The sequence below is a fragment of the Bos mutus genome, chromosome 20 (genome assembly GCF_027580195.1).
Source record: "Bos mutus isolate GX-2022 chromosome 20, NWIPB_WYAK_1.1, whole genome shotgun sequence".
NCBI lineage: Eukaryota > Metazoa > Chordata > Mammalia > Artiodactyla > Bovidae > Bos > Bos mutus.
Genome location: NC_091636.1, coordinates 28214659 through 28242295, shown reverse-complemented (window position 1 = coordinate 28242295; position 27637 = coordinate 28214659). Strand labels below are relative to the sequence as shown.

The window sequence follows — 27637 nt, the reverse complement described above, 5'->3', positions numbered from 1 at the left end:
AAAACCAATGCCCTCCAATCAGATGTCTTAATGATCTCAACTGCCTGAACTATGTGAACGCCCTAAGACTTTAGACACAATACAGTAAGTCTATTCTTACTAAGTAAAATAACTTTTTTCAATAAATACCTTTTGCATTTTTCCGTGATTTAGACGACTTCTTCTCCTTTGAACTCTGATTTTTAACAGATTTTTGTTTTCTTTTCTCTTCTTCGGCAAGAACTTTCTGAAGCAAATGAGCAAAAAAATCGAAGTCAAAAGGGCGCTTTTCCTCTGTTTAAAAAAAAAAAGAACCTTCAAGTTTTTATTTTTAAAAAAAGGAAAAGAACTTCCAAGTTTTAATTTTTCTTAAGTAACATCAAAAGCAAATGATCTTGTCAGCAAGAGAACAAACAACTTTAATCACTATAGTACAGTCACATAACAGAATCCCACTGAGCAATAAAATAAGACATCTAGAACAAGAGAAACTAACCTATGATGATTCAAATAAACGTGGTTGCCTGGGTTGGGATTAGGAGTGGAGACTGACTAGAAAGGGAAAAGAGGGGCCTTCCTGGAGTGATGACAATGTTTCATGGCTTATTTAAAGTGGTGGTTACACAGGTGAATTATTTATCAAAAGTCAAACTATAAATTGCACTGTGCATAGTTATAAATAAACTTTTTTAAAATAATGGAATGACTAAGAAGTTCTCAAAAGCCTACCACCCACTTCATGTCCTCACTTTATTACCACCTTTCACTATTAACTCTACTCTTTCAAATATCAGCAAAGGAGGAAGTACAAAGGAGGAAGTAAATGAACATTAATTAGGACCATTCCACTAAATACCCATTAACAGTAAAATAATTTCTACTATAAAGCACCAAACAGTGAATTTTAAAGGTTTTAGAATGGTCTAACAAAGACTCCACACCCCATAAAGACTGTTCATAGATTTATGGATTCTTTTCTGATTAAATATAATGAAAAGTTTCAAGAGCACTTCTCTAAAATGGTGAGAGTTGAGGACTACAGCATTCCAGGCCCCCCAGGAGCCGTTCCTGGGAATGGTTCTCCTGAGCACTCAGCACCACACTGACAAGGTGTGGGGCCCACTCAACTACCTCTGTGCCTATACTCAGGAAATAAATGTGCAGAGCTACACGATCTAAGTACCTCTCTTTAGAATTGGTTTCTAAGATTAGCACTACAGCAAATGAACGTAGAACACATTTATCATGAAATGTTGGTGATTATCTTCCAAACAAAGAATGCAGGAACTACTTCAAACAGTACATTTAATTCTGTTTTTCTTTACAGATCCCTTGATGTATTTCTCTGGACTTAAAGAGAAACTAACAGCCTCATTTTAATGAGGTTATTAGTTAAAAATTGAAAGGTATACATCATTTCTTCAAATCAGGTCTAAATTCAAATGTCACACCTTTAGACAGACCTTCCCTGAATATCCAAACTCCCTCTTTTTTGATTCTTAGAAATTACACTATCTGAAATTATCCTGCTTACCAATTATATTCCTCCCCCACCCACTTAGACTTAAGGCTCTAAAAGCAGGATTCTCAACTGTCCTGTTCACCATGATATTCTCAGAGCCTACAACAGTAGCTGGGGCAGGGCAGGTGGTCTGCATTACCAACTGAATAATGGACTTACCATTGTAAGGAATCGTTTAATAGTGTCTTCCAGAAACAAGGAACTTCTTCAATACAATTCCCCCAGAATAAACAGCATATAGAAATGGTTTCCTCAGTCCCTCTAATTTCTTGGGACTCAGAAACCTGCTTAATTAGTTCTTGATGTTTTAGTTACTCCCTTGCCTATAAACTATATCAACTGCCAGACCTGAACTGCTAAAGAGAAAAATTTCCAGTGCTACTCTTCCTGTGACAATATAGGGAGATAAAACAAACCTAAAACACACTGAAACCAAAGACAAAATACTGGTCATTTGCCAGGCTCTTCAAACCATTCATTCTTAAAGAGGCGTTAATACTTACGGAATGCTTTGTCTATTCTCCATCCATTTGTTTTCTCTTCACGTTTAAATTTATTCTGTTAACAAAACAAAACAAACCCTATGGTAATTTTCTCCTGTTAAACAAGTGAAGATAATGTTTAAAAAATTACATCAAAGTAAAATTCTTATAACATATGATTCTCTAATAGAGAATAATAAATAACTTGCTAATAGGTAAATTACTTAAACCCTTAGCTTTTCAAAAATAGAGATGAAAGATTTCTACTAAGCTCTGTGCTTCTCAAGATCAATAACATGGATTAGCAATGGAAGCTGGATTTACGAGGACAGAAAATAAAAAATAAAGTTGACTAGCATGGGAATAGATCAAACTGTGATCAATTAAGCTAACTAGTATTAACTCTTTAAAAATTAATATATTTATATCAAGTTAAACTTCTTACATTATTATTCTAATGTTTTTAACAGCATGAAGGGGAGACTGTACAAAAACAGCTGAGAAAAACTTTGAAGCTGCCCAAGTTTATCTTTAGAACCTTCTTTATTCCCTAATGCTTTCCTGAGCACTAAAGAGCCCCATTCCCAATTTTACTACAGATTACCTCCTTTAAGATAGAGATGGTTAAGGTTTAAGGCTCAATGCATCCTAAGATCCAATTCTATTCCAGATAACCCCCTTTAAGATGGAGATGGTTAAGGTTTAAGGCTCAACGCATCCTAAGATCCAATTCTATTCCAAATAACCTCCTTTAAGATGGAGATGGTTAAGGTTTAAGGTTCAATGCATCCCAAGACCTTCAGAAAGTCTGAGGGCATACACATACACATCCTAGGGGAGGGAATGATTAGCCAGTCTCTCCCTTTACAGATCAGTGCTCTAAAAGTTTTTATTAAGAATACAAAAATCATATTATTGAAAAAAGAGAGAGAAATCACACACAATAACCTCTTCACTGACCCCTTCTTCCCTCCAAAAGAAACCACCCGCTAACCTGACTTTAAAGCAATCACTTTCCTGCACTTCCTTACTGTTTCTCATCCAAGGGTACACCATTAGGCTCTATAGTCTAACCTTTCCTATATTTTCCAGTATTTTGGTCATCTGATATGAACAGCTGACTCACTGGAAAAGTCCCTGATGCTGGCAAAGACTGAGGGCAGGAGAAGAGGGCGTCAGAGGATGAGATGGCTGGATGGCATGACTGATGCAATGGACATGAACTTGGGCAAACTCTGGGAAATGGTGAGGGACAGAGGCCTGGCATGTCACAGTCCATGGAGGTGCAAAGAGTTGGACACAATTTTTTATATGACTAACATTTTTCAATCTACAGATTACTCCTCTTTTCCATTCTTCCTAACCCTTATTACCAAGTAAAATAGAAGTTTCCAAAGAAAATCATCTTTCTCCCTTAAAGATGATATTATTCTTTAAATATTTCCTCAAAAGTTAACAAAAGTCATATCTACACATAACAGAAGTTACATAAAAAGTGACAGGCTACAATCACTAAACATCCTGAAGAATGCCAATAGGCTTTAGGCATTATTCAATTCTAAAACATGGCTACAGCATATTTTATCTAATTGAGAATATAGTCCAGAACAATTTAAAACTTTTAAGATGTATTGATATTAACCATTCTTTTTTAGGCCTCATCATGCATGTGAGATCTTAGTTCCCTGACCAGGGATCGAAACTGGGCCCCAGCAGTGAAAGCACAGAGCTCCAACCACTGGACCACCAGGGAATTCCCTGATATTAGTCACTGAATCCATGCAGGAATCATTGTAAGCCAAATTCCATGATCATAAAATAAACCCCATAACTTCCACTTCTGGCCTTGACAAAGTAACTGGTAATGGACTTGTTCCACACATCCAACCCATCATAAATACCTTTAAAACTGAACAAAACAAACGCATCAACTATTTTTAAGCACTGGACAAGACTACAATCTTGGGAGAGCAAGACCACAATTCCACAATCTCAGAAAGAAGGGGAACACTAAAGATATACCAACTTTCGCCCTGACTCTCTGCCTGGGCTAAATTTCCTAACCACGTAGAGAGAAAGGCCAAACAGAGCCCAGAGATCCCACTGAGCTGAGGAAGTAAAGTACCTTCATAGGCAGGTTCTACAGAGAAGAGAGCTATTTAAAAAGGAGTCTCACGGATCTGGTAGAGGTATTCCATAGGTGGTTGGTCCACATCTGGGTTCCGTATGCCCTGAGCATGAAGTCTAGTAGAGAATAGCTACTACAGGGATGGGAGCAGAAAGAAGATCCTAGAAGCCACGTAACATAGGGAGATGACAGGGTTCATCATACCTGAACGCAAAGACTTTGTTTAACACCCACACATTTACCTCAGACATCAGAACAAGCACCAGTTAGAGACAGGGTCACACCTTAGAGCAACCTTCTCAGACAGGTTTGTAGCATGAGATTTACGCCCCAGTGCCCCCAAGGGACCTACTATATGTAATGAATTATCTTCTTCCCTATATATCTAGAATGGTATAACATGACCGTTCTTGGAAAAATCAGAAAACAGTAACTCAAATTATCTTCTGTAATTCAGATGAGAAACCTAGAGTAAGGATCAGTCTTAAGAAAGCCTAAAACCAAGACTTCATAAGAATAAGGAGAGCTGACAATACAGACATAAACACTCTGAAGGAAAAAATAAAAACAAACATAATCCAAACACTGTGTAACACATTATCCACCATGTCCAGCCTGCAATTAAAAAAAAAAAAAAAAAAACCATGAGAAAAGATAGGAAAAGGTGCTGCATGGTCAAGGAAAGAGTCAACAGAAACAGACTTCAGATGTTGAGATTAGCTGACAAGAAAGTTAAGCAGCTGTTATAAATATGTTCAAGAATTCAAAGGAAAATATGGAATGATCAGATACAGAAATCTCAGCAGAGGAATGGAAACTAAGAAAAATAACCAAGCTGAAATCCCATAAATGAAACCATCACTGAAAGGACTTAGCAGATTGAAAACAGCCGAAGACAAGATCAGTGAACCTATGAACATGATAACAGAAGCTAACCAATTGAAATAAAGAAAAAAGACTGGGAAAAAAATGGACAGAGCATTAGTACAATGTCTCACAAACTCACTCATATAAGTGGAGTACCAGAAATAGGGAACACAGATACATAAGGCCAACCAGAAGTTATATTCTTGACTGTAAGGAGGATCAGGACTCCTAACCCCCATTTTAGGACAAGGAATGATAGCAAAGATAAATAGGGACATTTCCTACTAATAAAAGGATCAATTCAACAGCAAGCTAAAATGTGAATGCACCCAATAAAAGAACTTCAATACACATGAAGTTCAAATTACACCCAAAACTGATCAATTTAAAAGGAGAAACACAAATCTATAACTGTGATTAGAGGCATCAACTCTTCTCTCAGACAACACCACACCCAACAACTGCAGAATGCATGTTCAAGTGCATGCTCATCGAGATGAGAGTACGAGAGGCTTTAAAATAAATCTCAACAAATTTCAAAAAGACTGAAATCTTACAGATTATGTCCTGTGACTTTCACAGTGTCAAAGAAAACAATAACGGTAAGATATTTAAGACATGTCCCAACGTTGGAAATTAAACACACTTCTAAACAACTGGTATGTCATGGAAGGAATCACAAGGGAAACTAGACAACAGTTTTAACTGAATGACAATGAAAACAGCTTATCGATATTATAGGCTAATCTACAGTTCATATGAAACTATATAGCTTTAAATGTCTTCAATTAAAAAAAGAACAGTTTAAAGTCTACATTCTAAGTTTTCATCTAAGGAAGCTAAGGGAAAAAAATAAGAAAAGATTAAATCCAAAGTAAGTATAGGCATAAACCTTGAAGACATTGCAGGTTCAGTTCCAGACCACTACGATAATGTGAATATTGCAATAAAGCGAGTCACAGATTTTCGTTTGTTTCTCAGTGCAAAAAACAGTCGTTTACATTTACATTACACTGAGACAGTCTGTTAGGGGTGCAATAGCATTATGTCTAGAAAAACAACGTATATACTTAATTTAAAAATTCTTCATTGTTAGAAAATACAAAAAAAAATACAAACCATCATCAACCCTTTAATTAAAAAAAAAATTGCAGTATGTGTGAAGTGCAATAAAATGAGGTATGCCTGAAGAAGGAAGGAAATGCTAGACTTTAAAAAAAAAAACAATGAAAACATACATACAATTGATAACATAGCTAAAAGTTGGTTCATTAAAAGACTTTTGAAGTCAAAAACCTTTAGCAAGACAAGGGAAAAAAAGAGAGAAAGAAAAATCATCAATCAGTAAGATACATCCTACAATAAATCCTACAAGCATTAAAACGGTAAGTGAATAGTATGAAATTTGTATGCCTATAAATTCAACAACTTAGCATCTAAACTGACACAAGAAGAAACTGAAAATATAAATACCCGTATCTCTATTAAAGAAATTGAATTTATAATGAAAACCCTTCGTCCAAAGGAAATATAGGCCCAAATGATTTCACTGGTAAATTATATCAAACATTAAGAGGAGAAATAATACTAATCCTAAATAAAGTTTCTCAGAGTTCAGGATGCGAACACTTTCCAACTCATTTTCCACGACAACCAAAATGCTGGTACCAAAACCACAAAGACACTAAAAGAAAATTACAGACCAATACTGTCATGAACAAAAGATACAAAAAATCCTCAAGAAAATATATTAAAAATCAGCAACATATAAAAAGAATACAGTATGACTAACTGGGATTTATCACAGCAACGCAATGTTGGTTCAAAATTTGAAACTCAATATAATTTACTAGTCCATTTTTACTTTTCTGTACTTTGCCCAAAGACTTGCTGGGACCACACTAAATTTTTTTTTTTCACACTAAATTTTTAAGGGAAGAATCTAAACTATTTTTAAGAGAAACAGTCTCAATTCAGTTCAGTCGCTCAGTCGTATCCGACTCTGCAACTCCATGAACAGTCTAGTGACAAATTTATCATTAAATACTCAGATCCAAGAGCTCCCCTAAACAATCAACTTCTAGCCTTCAAACACTTTAACATTTTGTTCTCATTGTATCAGAGATCAATATTCAAAAAGGAACATAAAGAATATAAAAGATCCCTCATCTTCTACAGAAATAGAAAGACCATTATGCTATACAATGGTTCCCAGTAAATCAGTCTATGCCTGATCTATTTAAAAAAAAAAACAAACCTAACTTTCCTAATAGTCCCTTCAATTAATGAAAAAGAAAGCCCATGGTCACATAAAAATCTCACTATGAATTAGAAATGCATTATAGCAACATAGTGTGCACTCGAATGCACTCCAACACAGGAAACTTATGATGAGGTTTCTCAACAAAAAGAACTATACGACAGAGAAAGATCATTCTTTTAGGCATATTTAAGCACTAATTGATAAACATCATTGCTGTTGTTAATAGTATCACTTAAAAAAAAACAAAAATTAGTATCACTGGTTGTCCTCAAAGTTAAAGTGGCCTAGGAAAGCAACAATCAGAGAACTACATAACTCAGCGTGTTCTTTTCCTAGAAAATTCAAAGATACATTTTGTGTTCAAAATCTATCCTTAACCCCAAAATTCTGGTACATTTATTCCTCTTCATTATCTAACTGTACTTTTATCTCAGTTTCATTGGCTTTGTTGGTACGCCCTCAAATCCCTTATAGAAGTGGAAAAAGATAAATAAGAACATATAATACTGAGGGTTAAAGAGACAATACTCATTTTAGAACTGAGAAATATTATATTACACTACTTTTTGAATGATAAAGGACAGATGTACCAAAAACACAGTAGCAAAAAAGGATGGACTGAGATTTCAACCAAAGGTTTAAAAGACAGTAATTTTTAATCTCTTTTCAATCAACAAATGTAATGAGTTTACTTTACCTTAATTTCTATTCTTGCTCTGTGAGGAAAAAGCTGTCCAATCATAGAAAAGTCAGTTCCTACCATGCTGATGGCTAAAAAAAACATATCTGTCTCTGTAAAAATAAAAGATTTAGAAAGACTGAGAATTAATCTTATAAATATTTCAGAGGAAAAAAATTTTACACAAGTATATAAAAGTGTTAAGTCGCTCAGTCGTGTCGGACTTTTTGCAATCCCATGGACTATAGCTCACCAAACCCCTCTGTCTATGGGATTTCCCAGGCAAGAATACTGGAGTGGGTTGCAATTTCCTTCTCCAGGGGATCCTCCCGACCCAGAGATCAAACCTGGGTCTCCTGCATCACAGACAGATTTTTTACCATCTGAGCCACCAGGGAAGCCCTACGTAAGTATGTATTTTGAGTTAAAAGTAAATTTGACAATACTGAAGTTTTTATTAAAGTCCATCAAATCTTTAATCATAGAAATATACCTATGAACACATAGACAGTTCAATTTTACTGCAAGGAGCCTCATGGATCTAAAAACACCTTCGTTAAACTTTTATATAAAAATATGGTTTAAGAAATTTGCATGTTCATATCAAAGTAGCTGGAATTTTTAAAAAGACATTCTGCCTATCTGGTCTCAAATGCCTTGAAGAAAACTTTCAGTCAGAACCAGTACATTAAAAAAAAAAAAAAAAGAACCAGTATATTGCTGCAATGTAAGCAACTAAGATGTGCTAAGTAGTACACAAAAGAAAAGTAGCTAGAAAAACACTCAGGAACAGAACTAGCCTCAAGAGAACAGGGCTGGGGAAGTCAGAAATTCATTCTGTATTACTCTGTTGTGTCTGAATTTTTTCCCAAAACAAACTGTACCATTTTTATAATAAAAAGTAAGTAAAACAAACAACAGCCTGCAGTAGGTAATATATGCTTTTTTACATGTACTTTTTATCATTAAAGACTGTATTATACAATAGTGAGGTAGAATATTATTATGAGCACTAAAAATATTGGTAATTTTTCATTAAAATGATGTTTGCTGTACAAGGATTTGACAATGAAGAATATTCCAGCTGAAATGATCATAAGGCTAACCCCTAAAAAGATGTCGAAAGTAAAGTCAGAGGCATAGTTCTATGGTGGGGCAGGGGAAAGGTGCCAATAAAATTAGCTACAGAAAAAACTAGCTGGTTTGCATTTTATTTATTTATTTTTTACTCAGGGGATACCTGGCATAACACAGAAACCAAGAAACAAATTCACTTCATTTCCAATAAATAATCTACATAATTCAAAATGAAAATCAGTTACCTTTATTTGACCATGGTTTAGAGTAGTAGCTTTTCCTAAAGCTGGAATATGTAGTTGTAGAACCACGCTCAAATATGGGGTCATTTTCTTCAACCACACAGGGACCTTTTGTCCTTAAAACTTCTACAGTTAAACTGAAAGAAACATTTTTAAATAGATCCACACTAAACATGTAAGGAAACAAACAGTAAATGAGATTTAATAGTTATATTCTGAAATCTACCATGCCAAAAACCACATCAAAAGTATAATACACAAAACAAAAAAGTAATATACATTTGAAGTATGCATATTTTCTAAGAATCTGCCAATTTTCACTTAAAATGTGATTGCCAGGGAGCAAAAATTAATGCCAACTTGTTTTTAAAATCCTTAATAGAAATATAAAATCTGTAAAATATCTTTGGGCCACCTAAATAACTGTTTTTTTACTGACTTCTGCATGTCTCCTACATTTAACATAGCTTATCATGCAATACCCAATAGGGGATATTGAGAAATATAAGCATTTTATATTTACATTTTATATTCCTGCACACAAAGCAGTTAAGTAATGCTTTTAACAATAAAATCATCATCACAAAATAGTGCAAAACAACATGCATAAACAATTATTATTAACAGCATTATATTTTCATTTATCATAGAATTTATATCCTGTAAACCAATTTATTATTAATTAAACTGTAAGGAGACTTTCCATCTCTTTTTTTTTCTTCCTAGTTTATCTTCTTTTTTAAAGAAACACACATTGGAAAGACAAGTAAGTTTCACACTGCCAAATTTGAGAAATTTAATGTTATAACTAAGAAATTAAGCCAGAAAGTTAATTAAAAACCATAAAATATGTTTCATTGAATTTTCAACAGTTAACACCACACACCAGAATATGGTAATAGTTAATAAATATTGACATCAAGGCCGAATTAATCTTTGAAATGTATTCTTAGTTGCGGACAGTATGTGATTAGTTCAATAGCTCATTTCAACTACCAGTAAAATTAGTAAAACAATGGTAGTAGGTTAGTGGGCGGCAGGTCAGCAGTACCATCTTCTCATGTAAAGGACACAATTATAAAAAATTGCTAAAAATTATAAACAAATCTAACCCACCCTTCTATTTATAACATCTATTATGCAAATATAAATATCAGTCAAAGTGACAGTGAGAAATACGGAAATTCAATCTCGCTCATTAGACAAAACTCATTTGTTCTCAAAACCACAATCTCTCTCTCTCTTAACTTACCTTTCTTCATCCAAAATAATAGAACCATCTTCTGCCACTTTTACTCGAGGAACCAGCAAGGGCCCATCATCCAACTCTTCTTCTATTTCTTCGTTATCTTCACCATCAGGAGTAGTCTTGCTTTCTTGCCTACCAAATGTCAAGGTAGGTTAGTTCATACAGCCATCAGAGACATCCCCTGAGTACTATGAACTTCTAAAACAAACTACTGCACCTTCAACCTTCTGTTAATAGCTATTTCCCACTTTTGCTATAACCTAACTGAAAATACTATGTTATTGAGACCATGGCTATAAGATTTCCTCAAATTGTATCTAGTAGCATTTCATAGGAGTCTTTACTCTCTTTGAAAAGAGAAATAAATGCTCATCTATTCTATCTCAATAGAGCATTGGAGTAAACCATACAGATATTATAAAATTAATAAAATTAATCCATACAGGATTAATTTCCAGATCATTTTATTACCTCTTCAGAACAATCCTTGGGGGTTAGATTTTCACACCCATTTGATGTCTGGAGAAGATAAATTACTGTTGCTCTAGACTACACAACAATAAGAGTAGACCAAGAAGCCAAACACAGTTTTCCAAATAATGGTTCCAAACTCCATACACTTTCCATTCAATTAGATTATCACTTTAAGGTCTTACTGAAAGAGGCATAACCTATAAATCTGTAAAAACAAAACCCATTTCTGGACTTCCCTACAGTGGATAAGAATCCACCTGCCAATGCAAGGGACAGGAGTTCAATCTCTAGTCCAGGAAGATTCCACATGTCACAGAGCAGCTAAGCCCATGAGTCCCAGCTACTAACCCTGCATGCTGCAACTACTGAAGCCTGCCCGCCGAGCCTGTGCTCCACAAGAGCAGTCACCACAAAGAGAAAGCCCGCACACTGCACTCAACAGTAGCCCCTGTTCAACTGCAACTAGAGAAAGCCCAGGGAGAAGCAAAGACCCAGGGAAGCCAAAATAATTAATTCATTAAAAAATAAAACAATGCAGATTCTAAGAAAAAGATTAGTCATTACAGGGAATTCCCTGGCGGTCCAGTGGTTAGGACTCGGCACACTTCACCGCCCTGGCCTGTGTTCAATCCCTGGTCACAGAACTAAGATCCCACAAGCTGCGTGGTATGATCCCCCACTCCAAAAAAAAGTAATCATTACTTAAGGATTCTTACTTGAAATAATAACCACAAAATTCCAATGTTTCTGCTATTTTTCCACAATTACAAGTCCACAATAACTTCCAGTGTCTTGGAGGGATTTCTTCTTTATTTTTGGGCCGTGCCGTGTGGCACATGGGATCTTAGTTCCTGGACGAGGGATTGAACCCACACCCCCTGCAGTGGAAGCACAGGGTCTTACCCACTGGACCACCAGGCAAGTCCTTTTTGCAGACATTTCTTAGGAATAAACTAATATATATAACAGTGAAAGCTTGTATGCAAAAAGGGACTCTGCAGTTGTGTCAAAACTATACCTACTGAAGGACAGTATATACAGAATGCTAAGGGAAAAAATGGAAAGATAGAAAAAGAAAAGGCAAAAGGAGAAAATGGAAAACAAAGAAAAGAAAAGGAAACAGAAAAAAATAGGTTTGCTTGGGGAGAGACAGACTAGACTAAAAAGATACATTTAAAGAGTGGTAGTTGGTGATGGACAGGGAGGCCTGGCGTGCTGCAATTCATGGGGTCACAAAGAGTCAGACACGACTGAGCGACTGAACTGAACTGAACTGACCATTTGTTGCCTTCAGAAAGAAGGATTAGGTGGCAGAAAACAAAGTCAGAAAGATTTTCTCAGTATTTTAGTCCCTTTTGAATTTTGTACCATATGAATATCATTATTCTAAAAGAAAACCTTTTTAAGTCTAAAAACTTTAAAATCATAATACTATTTATATATGTAACACACAAAGTACAAATACATAGTGTGAGGCTTCCATATTGATTTAAATCAAGCAGCTTTTTTTCTTGTTGTGGGTCTAAAAATTCCTATCACGTGTAATTTAACTAAAATAGGAAGAATCATTTGATTTCATTTCTTTTTAAATGTACCCATAACAGAATATATTCAAAACAGATGAGATGCTTACTCTCGTGTTCGGACTGGTGTTGATGATTTTTCAGTTTTCTTTTCCTGCTCCAGTGAAGAACTATCAATCACAAATTAAAACATACCTTTTAATAAACAAGTAATTTACAGTTTGTCAATTCCATCTGAGGCAAGAAGCAAATAATTTACCTTGCAATTTTTTTTATGATATACCATAACACTAACACTAATGATGGTGTGGTCCTACACTCAATTTTTCACTTAGGAACTTTTGTTATCAATATAAATAATTTGTTAGGCCTTAAGAAGGAAACACTGTTCCCTCAATTCCTCAGCAAAAGCATGAAGCAAACTCGGTGGCTTGTTTCCAACTCCTAGATGTCAAACAACTCAAAATCTCGGTTTCCAGCCCTTCCCTCAAGTAGGTCAAAGACCTGCTGAATGTGAAACAGGCTACACTGAAAATATGCCACTACTCCTACATTCACCTTCTACCCCATCAACAACACAACAATGAGCAGGTGTATTATAATCTCTCTGCCTCCCCAGACTAACTTTGATCAAACAAATTTTGTTCTTGTAGGATTGGTTAATCAAATGTTGCTATGTTTAATTAGGAGGTAGGGTATAAAAGTTAGATCACCCCTTTAGACCACATTATAGTATGTAAGAAATATAAATGGCAATCCAGATTAGAGAAAAGCTGTTTAGTTGGTTTTTACTGCATCTTGGTAATATAACAAAGGAAATTTATCTTTAATCTCAGAGGTAAAGGTCATCATTTACCATCCCAAGAAAATAGTTACCTGAAATAACACTAATTTTTGTTATAAAATTCTTATCCAAATGGACATCACACGTGCTAAACATTTCATCAACATGTTTTTGGAAAACTTGAACTCTAAAAGTGATACTTAAATCACTACACACTCAAAGAAAGTAAAATAGAAATAAAGATTACTTACGTCATTGGATTGCTTTCTGGTAGATAATATATGAAGTCTCTCATAGTCATTTTGGAACGATCCAGTGGCCTCTGAGTTTCATTTACGGCATACTTGTTTTTCCATTGCTTCTAGATACACAAACACACAGACATGCACTGTTATTTGACAAATACAGAAGAGCTTTAGGGGAAGTCCCTGGCAGTCCAGTGGTTAAGATTCCGTGCTTCCTCCACTGCAGGAGACACGGTTCAATTCCTGCTGGGGGCCAAAAAAAATACATAAATTTTTAATACTTTTAAAAAGAGATTTTTAGATGTATATATTTACTACATTCATTGCAAGTGTGTTATTGAGTGTATTATTCCCATAACAATTATGCCTAATTTTAGGAAAAATTTTATAAACTGATCAAAAACTTGTAGCACATAAAACCTCTCGGAGCTTATTTCCTCCTAAATAAATAGTGACAGCCATTTCATACAATTGAGATATTTGAATGAGATAGACATAAACCACAAGGAAGGACTTCCCTGGAGGGCCAGTGGTTAGGACTCCACGCTTCACTGCCCAGAGCAAGAGTTCAATCCCTAGACAGGAAACTAAGATTCAGCAAGCCTCAAGGCGTGGCCAAAAAAAAAAAAAAAAAAAAGGCACCAAGATAAGGGCCTTTCTCTTAGTTAAAAAGGGAGGCACTCTACAAACTAATAATAAAAGTTGACATTTGCCGGGCTTACTAATTGGTAGACACTAGTCTAAATGTGTTTTACCCATATTAACTCATTTATGCTTCACAACCTTCCAATGCAGATGGACACTATTACCAGTCTATTTTACAAATGAGAAAACAGACATGGAAAATTACTTAAATTGTTCAACATCACATATTAATAGTAAGGGAGGACTCTAAAGTTCAGCCCTTAAGTATCAAACTCTAGAGGTTACATGTTTCACTACTCTGTTACATTGCACTCAGAAAAAGAATGCAGACTCTATTATACATATACACACGTATTTCCCCCATTCATAATTTCCCATATTGTCAGTTTAGAAACGGAGAAGGCAATGGCACCCCACTCCAGTACTCTTGCCTGAAAATCCCATGGACGGAGGAGGCTGGTGGGCTGCCGTCTACGGAGTCGCTAAGAGTTGGACACAACTGAGCGACTTCACTTTCATTTTTCACTTTCATGCACTGGAGAAGGAAATGGCAACCCACTCCAGTGTTCTTGCCTGGAGAATCCCAGGGATGGAGGAGCCTGGTGGGCTGCCGTCTATGGGGGTCGGACACGACTGAAGTGACTTAGCAGCAGCAGCAGCAGCAATTTAGAAAATATTACTAATTCATTTTGCTCAACTACACGTGTCATAATTCAAATGAATCTAACTCAATTGGACATCCTCGCGAAAAATCTCACTGAAGGATTAGTTTATAAATACATTTGTTTGTGTATCTGTATATGTGAGTGTGCAAATGTGAAACTTCTATCTGTGGCCTCCACCAAAAAGAATGAAAGATACAGATGAATAAAATACAGAAAAATTAATACGGGGCAAAAATAGCTTATAATTCCATTGTGCTTCTCAATCATTCTCTCAACAAAGGGAGATACTCTATTAATACGAGGGATCTTATTTGGTTTTGTTTCCCACATCAAAATGCTATAGATGCTTGGGACTTCCCTGGTGGTCCAGTGGCTAAGACTCTGCTCCCAAGGAAGAGGGCCTGGGGTCCCATCCCTGGTCAGGAAACTAGATCCCACATGCTACAACTCAGAGTCCACATGCCACAACTAAAGATCCTGTAAGTTGCAGCGAAGATCAAACCAAGGTTCACCGCAGCCAAATAAAAAAAAATTTTAATGTTACAGATGCTTATTTTTCCTCCAAATGACAAGTCGACTAACATAAAAACAGAAACCTAGAAGGCAACAGTCAAAATTCTGATTTTTCTATCATACCTTCTCTTTCCTCAATTCTTCTTTTAACATTTCCCTCAGTTTCTGGGCTTTGTATATTCGGTATCTGTCTGAACATGGCTGTTTCTCTTTTGTTGGAACAGGGTTTGGCTGTGGAGCTTCTTGATTAACTGTAGATAATGGATGAGGTTCTGAAGGAACACTGACACTAGGTTTGACCAGACTAGAAGTAGTTGGTATTCGCTTTCTTCTCTGTGAAACAGTAGAGGAAGGCTTACTGGATTCTTCAACATCCTTCCCATCATCAGTCTTTTCAACACTGTTGATATTTAAAAAGAAAAAAAACGGTATTATGGATCTTCTTTGAAACATTCTAGTACTAGTCTGACAAAAATTCAAAACAGCAAAGCCTTTTGGATTATTAAAATCATAATCACTTATTAAAAATCAATGACTTAAACAGAGGTTGCCATAAGGAGAAGAACATACAATCTATGGGCTCTTACAATTAGCAAAGACCCACCCAAAAAATAGGAAATATATGATAAAAAACACACATATTCCCAAAATGTCAAGCTGTATTCTTGAACTTAAACAGATCAAGACTACAGAATGAGTAATTTTGTAAATTATCAATAATCATGCATCACATGTACATTATCTCTGTGAACTTTATTAATTTAACAGCTGAAGCCCAGGAACACTGCCAACTGCAGCTGGTCCCAACACTACAGTAACTGCTATTTGTATTCCATTGTTGGGAGAAATTCTGAAAAAATTCATGTAAAAAACTTGGAAATTACTAAGTACCAGTTTGAGATCAACAGAAGTCAGGCCAAAAAAAGGAATAAAAAATAAATTGTCACCTTCCTGTCACAATATAAAAGAAATTTATGCCATCTCACTGTTATTTAATAGGGTTGATTTTCATTGGTCCCCTCACATTTATAGTATAGAAACAGAGATCATTATTAGCTTAACATATCTTCACTTTAACTACTTTGTTGCCTCACCTTTAAACACCTAAAGATAGGCAACTATTCCGCATGTCCTGTGCAAGACAGTTTTTATCAGTTATCTCTAATCTCCACAATAACTCTTGAAGTGAGAGTTATCCCCACTTTGCAGATGAGTAAATTCTGCCTGAGCAAAGTCTATAAATTGTAAAATAAGTAGAAGAATCCTGAATCCAACTGTGGTACATGATACATGCTTTTCTGTTCAGACAACAGATTCACCATAGTTAAAGGGGCACACCCACAAATCAAAACAAGTAACCAGACTTCCTTTCCACTGACATAAATCAGCAGAATCAAAATAACACTGCTTTTCTTTTAAAAATAAGTGTTTTCAAGATTAAAAAAACAAACAAATTTACACACTTACCCCTACAATGTACTTCAAAAGGATGAAAACAGTGGTAACCTACAGGCTCTAAAGAATAGTACCACGTGTGAGTTTTCCCGAAGACGGTTAGACCGGGATTCCTCCCACCACCACTTGAAGACATGGTCCTCTCCCCGAGAATCTACACCCTGTAACAAAACCCACACCTGCCACACCGTGGTCAGAGGGACCAACTGCACTTGGCAGCGTGTTCGTGGGCCTCAACTGTCAGGCTTAGTGCAAGCGAGGGAGTACTTCTACGGTAAACTTTCTTTGCTCAGCTTCCAGGTGACGCGCCCGGAGAGGCAGGGGCAAATGAAAATGCTCCCCTCTGCGAGCACTTACCTGCTCTTGGGAGTCTTTTCTTGGGGCTGCGCTTCCCCGAAATCCACCGGGGGCACATCTGTGGACTCCGCCGGCTTCGGAGCAGAGGCCGCGGCAGGCTCCTGCGGCCTTGGAACCTCTTGTTCACGCTGGGAATTGGGGGCGGTGGAGGCCCTGGCGCCTGCTCCGGGCCTGACATTCGGCTTCACGCTAAGGCGTGCCCTGCGGAACATGGCGGAGCCAGGGGGCCCGGGGAGGCGGCCCCAGGGCCGCTCGCAGCCCCGAGCCCCGGCCGCTGCCCGGAGAGGGCTTTAGAACTACGCCCTTCTCACAAAGCCACACCACCAGCCCAGCGGCCAGCTACCGCAATTTCGCGCCCCGGCCACCGCCCGGGATCTCCCGCCGCCGCCTCTTCTTCATGACCCTGCTACACTAAAAGCTAAGTTTTCTCCTATACCTTGCTCCCCCGCCCTCGGAGGGCGCCGGAACTGATTACGTCATCATCCAGCGCCGGAGAATGACGTACAGCGACCGGAGCCATGGTAACTGTCAAGCTAGGGAGCCTGGGTTACCTGAGAACCGGAAATACTGAAAGAAAGACTTGTGGCAGTGTGCTCTTCTCTCTCCAGGGGTCCTTAGGAGGCGTTCAAAAGAGGAGAAGGAAGTAGTAATCCCTCAGCCCACACTTTTACGGAAATTATTAAAACTGCTGGCCTTGGGACTTCCCTGATGATCCAGTGATTCCATTGCAGAGGGCACTGGTTCCATCCCTGGTTGGGCAAATAAGAACCCACCTGCCAGGTAGTGTGACCAAAAAAATTCTTTTTAAACTACTGGACATTTTTAGTGAAAGTGAAGTGGCAAAGTCGTGTCCGACTCTTTGCGACCCCATGGACTGTAGCCTACCAGGCTTCTCTGTCCATGGGACTTTCCCAGCAAGGGTACTGGAGTGGGTTGCCATTTCCTTCTCCAGGGGACCTTCCCAACCCAGGAACTGAACCCGGGTCTCCCACATTGCAGGCAGATGCTTTATTCTCTGAGCCACCGGCCATTTTTAGAGGGTCCTGTAGAACACTGTCTGTTCGTCACCACGTCCTAAGGCTTAAAAATTCTAAATTGAAGGGACTGCTCTGGTGGTCCAGTGGTTAAGAATCCTTGATCCAATGCAAGGTACATGGGTCTGATCCCTAGTCCGGGAACTAAGATTCCACATGCCAAGGGGCAACTAAGCCCCTGCACCAGATCTACTGAGCCCAAACTCTAGAGCCCACAAGCTGAACTACTGAAGCCCTTGGGTCCTAGAGTCTGTGCTCAGCAACAAGAGAAACCACCACAATGAGTCCCTGCACAGCAACTAAAGTAGCCCTGCCTCACCACAACTAGAGAAAAAGCCCACCAGCTGCAACAAAGACCAGCACAGCTATAAATAAACAAACAAATAAGGTAAAAAATAAAGTTCTCCAAAAAATTCTAAATTGAGTAGAATGTAGATTAGAAATTCAAGTGTGAAGAAAGTGGTAACAGTTAATTTCCAGAAAGGGAACTGTGTTTCTGAGAAGTAAGTCATGGGAAGAACAACATTCATTGTATACCTTGTTTACTGTTAAACGTGAATATAATCCCTGTTCAAAAATTATTATAGTTAATGAGAATTCCCTGGAGGTCCAGTGGTTAGCACTCTGCACTTTCACTGCCAAGGGCCCTGGTTTCATCTCTGATCACGGAACTAAGACCCACAAACCTTGTGACACAGTCAAAAATTAAAAGAAATTTAAAAGTTACTATAGTTAAACTTTGTCAATTAATGTGAGCATTCTTAATATGCTTCAAGAGGGAAGAATAGAGCAATAAGCAAGGAATACTGGGTGGGAGAAAAAAATTCAACAAGTGAACAAGATAATTTAAGAATTATTAAATGCCATGAAAGAAATTTAAAGGAAATTATGACAGAGGTTAATAGGAGGCTGGCTTACCTTATGCAGGGTGGTTAGGGAAGTACTCTATGATGAGAGGGAAAATGTCCAGAGAACAGACTGACTCTGTAGATTGTGGGCCTGTGTTCTAACTGGTTATACAAGTCCCCTGACTCATAGGAGGAAAACAAAGACCTGACTTCCTTCTTAGAAGGAGAAGAAAATTCTATAAGAACATCTTACTACATTAAGAACAAAATGTCAAAGGAAAAAAATCCTGAACTGATTAAAGAGATTGCTAGTTCATCCAGAAACAGAAAGAAAAGAGACAAGTGTTTTTAAGAGTAGGAAAACAAGGCTGAAAAATCAGAAGAGATTCCTTTAAGACTGAGAAGGAAATGAAGGTCTGACATGGTCTCCCTCCAGTACTCTGGAGAGGGAACAAGACCTCAAACACACCTCAGAGAGCTCAGTTCAGTTCAGTCCAGTTGCTCAGTTGTGTCTGACTCTGCGACCCCATGAATCGCAGCATGCCAGGCCTCCCTGTCCATCACCAACTCCCGGAGTTCACCCAAATCCACGTCCATTGAGTCAGTGATGCCATCCAGTCATCTCATCCTCTGTCGTCCCCTTCTCCTCCTGCCCCCAATCCCTCCCAGCATCAGAGTCTTTTCCAATGAGTCAACTCTTCGCATGAGGTGGCCAAAGTACTGGAGTTTTAGCTTTAGCATCATTCCTTCCAAAGAAATCCCAGGGCTGATCTCCTTCAGAATGGACTGGTTGGATCTCCTTGCAGTCAAGGGACTCTCAAGAGTCTTCTCCACAGTTCAAAAGCATCAATTCTTCTGCACTCAGCTTTCTTCACAGTCTAACTCTCACATCAATACATGACCACTGGAAAAACCACAGCCTTGACTAGACGGACCTTTGTTGGCAAAGTAATGTCTCTGCTTTTCAATATGCTATCTAGGTTGGTCATAACTTTCCTTCCAAGGAGTAAGCGTCTTTTAATTTCATGGCTGCAGTCACCATCTGCAGTGATTTTGGAGCCCCAAAATATAAAGTCTGCCACTGTTTCCACTGTTTCCCCATCTATTTCCCATGAAGTGATGGGATCAGATGCCATGATCTTTGTTTTCTGAATGTTGAGCTTTAAGCCAACTTTTTCACTCTCCACTTTCACTTTCATCAAGAGGCTTTCTAGTTCCTCTTCACTTTCTGTCATAAGGGTGGTGTCATCTGCATATCTGAAGTTATTGATATTTCTCCCGGCAATCTTGATTCCAGCTTGTGCTTCTTCCAGCCCAGCATTTCTCATGATGTACTCTGCACAGAAATCAAATAAGCAGGGTGACAATATACAGCCTTGACGTATTCCTTTTCCTATTTGGAACCAGTCTGTTGTTCCATGTCCAGTTGTAACTGTTGCTTTCTGACCTGCATACAAATTTCTCAAGAGGCAAGTCAGGTGGTCTGGTATTCCCATCTCTTTCAGAATTTCCACAGATATTAAGAAGAGGTGGCAAGAATACACAGAAGAACTGTACAAAAAAGAGCTTCAAGACCCAGATAATCACGATGGTGTGATCACTGACCTAGAGCCAGATATCCTGGAATGTGAAGTCAAGTGGGCCTTAGAAAGCATCAGTATGAACAAAGCTAGTGGAGGTGATGGAATTCCAGTGGAGCTATTTCAAATCCTGAAAGATGATGCTGTGAAAGTGCTGTACTCAATATGCCAGCAAATTTGGAAAACTCAGCAGTGGCCACAGGACTGGAAAAGGTCAGTTTTCATTCCAATCCCAAAGAAAGGCAATGCCAAAGAATGTTCAAACTACTGCACAATTGCACTCATCTCGCACGCTAGTAAAGTAATGCTCAAAATTCTCCAAGCCAGGCTTCAGCAATATGTGAACCGTGAACTTCCAGATGTTCAAGCTGGATTTAGAAAAGGCAGAGGAACCAGAGATCAAATTGCCAACATCCGCTGGATCACCGAAAAAGCAAGAGAGTTCCAGAAAAACATATATTTCTGCTTTATTGACTATGCCAAAGCCTTTGACTGTGTGGCTCACAATAAACTGTGGAAAATCCTGAAAGACAGCTCAAGGACTTGACAAAAATAACCCCTGCTGAAGATATCTCAAAAATCTTAGAGCTACCGCCAGAACCATACAGCTTTGGACAGCATATTCTGGTATACACTGAAGACACCAGACCTTTCCCCTAATGTTCTGTTTCACCTCAGAGTCTATGGTATTCACACAATTCTGCGGGTAAAGAAGTAAAAAATGACTAGGATTTAATTTCCTATTTGTAAAGAGATGGGACTAGAGTCAGATTCAATTTTACTATTTAAGATAAAATCATAAGATATTTTTACATATCAAAGTTGGTATAGTCTTATCAGTATTATAATTTTAAAAGTCCCCAGGTTTGTCTGGCAGACACACATATTACTTGTATACATAGTATATACCATGTGTATCCCTGCAGCTCAATAACTATAGTTGTAGCTACAAAGAAAAAACTCAATTAGACTCTTAAGACCACACACAGAAACAACTCTACCACTTAACTTTAATCCCAAACTCCCCTCCCTTCCTCTTTAGATGATCTCTTTATCTCTATAAAGTGCCAGAAAAATCATTCTTTCCCCCTGCTCAAGTTACTGCAGAAGAGGACTCTACGTGGAAACAGACACCTGGCCTGTGAGGAGTACTGAGGAGGACGAGTGGGATTCAGGGACAATGGTAAGCAGGAAAGGCTCTGGGAGGTTGAAAGAATGATGACAAATATAACTAACATGTGAGTGCATTCCCGTGCTGGGCACTGAGCACTTCACATATACTCATTCGATGAGTGAAGGAGGCACAATTACCTCCCCAATTTTTAGGTAAGAAAGCTTTAATGCAATGAAATAACATTCCCAAGTTCACACACCTACTCATTGGGAAAGCTGGGCTTTCAATATCCAGACATTCCACATCCAGAACCCTCAAAAAGTAGTTTTTATGAGGTGAAATAAAAAATGTTGAAGCTTGGTCATATATACTTAGAGGTCCATCATGGTATGTTCTATACTTTTTATATATATTCATATATATATGAATTATTAAAATTAAAAACTTTAAAAATTAAAAAACTTCCAAATTAAAAACTTAAAAAAAAATAGGGTGATTTTAGGGTGTCCAGACAAACTCTACACATTTCTCAGTTTGAAATAGAGGAACAAACAAAGAAAATAAGCACCAATCATCCATGTCTGTTTCTAGCACGGGCAAATGCTCCATGGCTTTTATGTAAGTTTAGGTTCAGTTCAGTCGCTTAGTTGTGTCCAACTCTTTGCAACCCCATGGACTGCAGCACGCCAGGCTTCCCTGTCCATCACCAACTCCCAGATTTTACCCAAACTTATGTCCACTGAGTTGGTGATCCTCTGTCATCCCCTTCTCTTTCCCAGCATCAGGGTCTTTTCAAATGAGTCAGTTCTTCGAATCAGGTGACCAAAGTATTAGAGTTTCAGCTTCAACATCAGTCCTTCCAATGAACACTCAGGTTGGATCTCCTTCAGAATGGACTGGTTGGATCTCCTTGCAGTCCAAGTGACGGTCAAAAGTCTTCTCCAACACCACAGTTCAAAAGCATCAATTCTTTGGTGCTCAGCTTTCTTTATAGTCCAACTCTCACATCCATACGTGACTACTGGAAAAACCATAGTCTTGACTAGATGAACCTTTGTTGGCAAAGCAATGTCTCTGCTTTTTAATATGCTATCTAGGTTGGTCATAACTTACATTCTCGGCTATTTTGAATTCGTGATAAGACTGCATTCCCTAGCACTCTCTCCCCATCACACAACCCAAGCACAGATCCACAGAACTCTAAAGTACTATCCACCGTGACAAGCGCACTGGGATCAAATGGGAAATGAAGAGACTTTGAGAGTCCTTTTTAAATTTGAATCTCACTTCTATCAGTCCCTACTTATTAGGTCTGCGCTTCTGGTCTCAGAGTCTCAGGCTCCTCTTTCCTAAAATGAGAATTAAGCCTACCTTGGGCTTCCCTGGTGGCTCAGATGGTAAAGAATCCGCCTGCAATGTTGGGAGACCTGGATCCGATCCCTGGGTTGGGAAGATCCCCTGGAGGAGGGCATGGCAACCCACTGCAGTGTTCTCGCCCGGAGAATCCCATGGCGGTCCCTGAGGGCGCAGAGTCGGAGACGACTGAACAACTAAGCACAGCACAGCACAAGCCTACCTTGAGGCTTGGTGCGTGAATAAAGAAGGAAAAGATGTAAAGGGCCAACACTGCCTTTCACAATTAACCTTCAACCTGTTCTGTCCCCCTTCTCTCTGTTCGGCCTCTACAATGGGATGCGGTGAAACAACAACAAAAAAACTAACGTTCTTTGTCGAAAAAGTTATAGATACTGTTGTGTTTACGTCTTTACCAAAAATATGGGGGCTAGTGAAGCCCCAGTGCCCCGGATACAGAGGGGGAAATCCCCAAACGCCTATACATCTCTCAGACTCAAGGACCCGCTTTCAGGACGCCACCAAACTTGCACGGCCAAAGAGAACCCTGAGACCGACCTACGGCCCTACTCTGGCAGCTGCGGCTTCGGAGCCCCAGCAGAGCACAGCCCCGCCCCCCTGGCCGCGCACGCGCAGTCGCTCGCCGGCCACGCCGGCGGCTGTTGTCGGGTCTCGGTGGGCGGGGCCGCCGGCAGAGCCCAGGCGTATCCCGGCGAGGGGCCGGCGGGGGCTTAGTCTTCCAGATCAACGGGTGGGGACGGCGGCTGAGCGTGCGAGGCGGTCGTTGCTTTTCCGAGTCGCTCTCTTCCAGGCTCGGTCCGGTTGTCATCATGGCCCGTGAGTGTGCGGACGGGTAGGGAAAGCGGCGGGGAGTGTCCTGCGAGGAAGTCGAGCTCCGCGGCGTGGCGGGCGAGGAGGCAGGGGCGGGCTGGTGAAACCCCTTCGGTCTAGCAGCTACGGGGACCAGGTTTTTAGTCCGCGGAGGGAGAGGGGCTTTGGAGTCTGGTCCGGCCTGAAAGGTCCGGCAGGTAGGTGTCCGCCTCACTGGGGCGAGTTGACACGTAAGGAACCCCTCCCCGGAGGTGAGGTGTGTGGAGATCCCAGGGAGCGAGGTCCTAGGTCTGGAGGTGGTTTATGCTGGTACTTACTACTTAAAGTCCTGAGGCCTAACGAGCACTGGGTCTCCTCTCTAGTTCTTTGTTTGGCTCTGGAAGGTACTGTCTTGGAAGCAGCTGTATTTGCTCGCTTAACGGTTGAATTACAATGGGCCAACTTATGCGAGGGCTTCTCTGATGGTTTAGCGGTAAAGAACCCGCCTGCCAATACAGGAGATACAGGCTCGATCCCTGGGTCTGGAAGATCCCCTGGAGAAGGAAATGGCAACCCACTCCAGTATTCTTGCCTGGGAAATCCAATGAACAGAGGAGCCTGGCGGGCTACAGTCGTCGCAAAAGAGTTGGACACAAATGAGCGACTAAAAATAACAAAATGTGTGCGAGATATGATCTGTGGTATGGATCTTTCTCTCTTCATCTCAAAAAGCCAGACTTTATTTTAGGATACTGGTCCATATAGACAGACCATTGGAATGCTTCTTTTAAGAGGTCTGGTATTTATAGTCAGGGAGCACCTTAAGGGGTACCATAATATTATTAAGACCTTAAGTATTTACCTTTAAGCTTCCTTCTTGTCGTCAGATCCCTAAACACCTTTCCATGCAGTACTCTGCTGGCTCATCTTGTCAAAGGCAAACTTCAAATCCTTTTAAATAAGAGCCCTAGAATGGAATTATCAATTTTGGAGATGGAAAAATAACATGGCTGTTTCTCTTTGTAGGTGGAAATCAACGAGAACTTGCCCGCCAGAAAAACATGAAGAAATCCCAGGAAATTAGTAAGGGAAAAAGAAAAGAGGATAGCCTGACTACCTCTCAGAGGAAGCAGCGGTAAGTGATAGTGAAGGAATTCTCAAGTCACAGAAGTTTTCATTCTGAAGAATGGAAAGCAGTTTTTAAGTCCTTAGTAGAATGAGGCCTAACCTGCAGGAACAGGTAACAGTTGCCTATCGGTTATGTGCCAGTCATACTAAAACTATGTAGGGTAGTCATTATCCCAACTCATGGATGAAGAATTTGAAGCTCTCAAGCTATAATTTGTCTTGCAGAGAATTTCATTCAACTCCACAACAACCATAAGAATTTCATTTAGCTTCTGTGTGCAAAGCATTGTTAGGTGCTAAGGATAAACATTTTCAAAGCAGACAACCTGCCTATACTTGTCTGTATGACAGGTCACCAATTATATTGATAACTCTTTTGAAAAAGATACAAAGTATATGTAGTTATATCTTCAGAAGCCACTGAATTGGAGAGAATGCAGATATACAGCCTTGATATATGACTATAAATGACAAATAATATAAAGTTGCTACAGAAATACTTTACAGCTTAAGGGTTTTTTAGGAAAATCATTCATTTTTCTAAAAAAAAGTTAGCAAAATTTAATTTTTTTCTAAAATCAAATTTTGTTGTCCATGTGAAACTTGGAGATCAGGTGAATAATTGATGACACAGGGTTCATTATGGCTTCTCTGCGGTCCTCAAGCCTGGCTACACATTAGAACCACCTGGGAAACCTTCACGTCTGCTCAAACCTGTGCCTTACACCCAGTCCTGATTTAATCGGTCTGGGGTTGGACATTAAAAGGTGCTTTAGGGAGACTTCCCTGGTGGTCCAGTGGCTGAGACTCTGTGCTGGCCCTGGAATTAAGATCCCGTATGCCACCATGCTACAGAGCCCCCAGAAAGGTGCTCTAGGTAGTACATTTTATTATACTTAAGTTAAACCTGACTTTAAAAGTTCCCTAGGTGATTCTGATATACAGCCAGAGTTTAATGAGGTTGAATCCCTTAATTACCACTTCACATTTTCTGTGACATTTATTGTTAAAGTGATAAGCTTTGCTTTAAATTTGCTTAGATAGGAGTAGAGGTGAACTAATCAGCGGAGTGATACAGGTCAGTAACGCTGAAATCATATTTTTGTTGGGAGACCTAGTACAGCGTGGCTTAGTGATAGCCACTGCGTAATGACTACCCACTATTTACAAAGCTCTGTGCTAGGTGCTCTATATCAACCTCTACTCATTACAATCATGAAAAGCAGTATTAGCCTCAATGCATGCAATGAGAGAGTGAGGCTCTGAACTTCAATAACACTACTAGTGTCATACAGCAAACACAGCAGAGTTTGGTCACAAACAGAAAAGTAACTTTTTATTCAGGATACCTCATTTTTTTTGGGTAACTGTCTTGTTTTTCCTTCCTTCTCATTCTTTATTTTTGCTATTGGCTTTACAGAAATGTCTTAATGACACGGACAGAGCTACTTATCCTGAATTAAAGCCTAATATGAAATATGCAGTGACAATATAGGAAAGAGCCTCGACTTTGAAACTGGACAAACCTTGGTTTTTATGATTTGAGGCAGATGAGTTAGCTCTAAGCCTTTAACTTTTTAACCTGAAACATAAAGACAATAACTCAAAGTTGTTGTGGGATTTAATTCAGAGCCAGCAAAATGCCTGGCACATTGGAGCTGTTGAATATACAGTGGTGTAATATGTTTTTAATATGGGCTCATGGACCATCCAGCCCAGGTAGTTTGGTCTTAGTTCTTAGTACTTGCTGTTCAACCAGAGACACAAAGGGTTAAGAAAATGCCCTGAATATCCTGCTTGAGTGTAATCCATTTTTCATCACTAGCTATTTGGCTTTTGGCTTGTAAGAAACTGAATTGCTTAATATAATGACATCTATGTCCTAATCCTAGGTATCATTTAAGATACCTAGAACACTTCTGAAATGCCCCTTTCATGAAAAAATTTAGAGTGAATTAACTGTGTTGACAACCAAGAATAACTGCCATTATTTCTGCATATAACTGCCTCTTGTCAAATGATGTGTAGATGTGTGGTATATATGAAACATAAGGACACACACACATACCTGAACACAAATTGTATTCAAAATAAGACTTCAAAGCATTTCTGTTCTTTGCCTTCCCATTCATTCCATCTCCACCCATGAAAATGGAAAGACATGAAACTGTATGTCTTCTTTTAAATTGTCTTCTATGATACTGAATGGATTATTATAGAATACAAGGGAGAACATAATTTTTCTGTAACGACTTACAGCCTTTTTCCCCGTTATAGGGACTCTGAGATCATGCAACAAAAGCAGAAGGCAGCCAATGAGAGGAAGTCTATGCAAACAAGAGAGAAATAATGACTATCTGGAAAACCTGGGTGCTACTGCTAACTAGGTGTATCATAAGCTCTATGATCAAGATTTTGTAGAGTGAACAGTCAGTACATATGTTATATCCTTATAAAACTATTTTAAACTTTTCCTTTCAACCTGACTTAGTGTGATGTTTCAGAACCACTCTTCAAAGAATAAAACACTAACCATGCATATGACATATTGGTGAACATTATTTTTTTTATCAGCAGTGAGCATTTATATAATTTATTAGAAAGGTAATATGATCAGGTAA

General features: G+C 38.9%; 2 protein-coding genes across 4 annotated transcripts in view; one reads left to right on the top strand and one right to left on the bottom strand.

Annotated features, from left to right (window-relative positions):
* Positions 1–17637, bottom strand: part of BDP1 (BDP1 general transcription factor IIIB subunit) — an 85241-nt gene extending 67604 nt beyond the window's left edge. Inside the window, exons 1-9 of one of the 3 annotated variants that reach the window (XM_070357574.1) lie at positions 17150–17637; positions 15461–15737; positions 13521–13630; positions 12596–12655; positions 10492–10620; positions 9243–9376; positions 7939–8033; positions 2005–2059; positions 130–273 (exon numbers count right to left, since the gene is read on the bottom strand). In XM_070357574.1, coding sequence (XP_070213675.1) covers positions 130–273; positions 2005–2059; positions 7939–8033; positions 9243–9376; positions 10492–10620; positions 12596–12655; positions 13521–13630; positions 15461–15737; positions 17150–17361 — 1216 coding nt within the window. In that variant the 5' untranslated portion in view covers positions 17362–17637. The remainder of the gene's footprint in view (positions 1–129; positions 274–2004; positions 2060–7938; positions 8034–9242; positions 9377–10491; positions 10621–12595; positions 12656–13520; positions 13631–15460; positions 15738–17149) is intronic. The other 2 variants (XM_070357575.1, XM_070357573.1) reach the window with 2 other exon arrangements.
* A 6099-nt stretch (positions 17638–23736) lies between these two features.
* Positions 23737–27560, top strand: LOC102284748 (small EDRK-rich factor 1). The gene is made up of 3 exons (XM_005889343.3): positions 23737–23915; positions 24915–25023; positions 27294–27560. Exons 1-3 carry the CDS (start codon positions 23909–23911, stop codon positions 27364–27366), a joined length of 189 nt encoding a protein of 62 aa, XP_005889405.1. The 5' UTR covers positions 23737–23908; the 3' UTR covers positions 27367–27560.
* Positions 27561–27637: the final 77 nt, after the last annotated feature.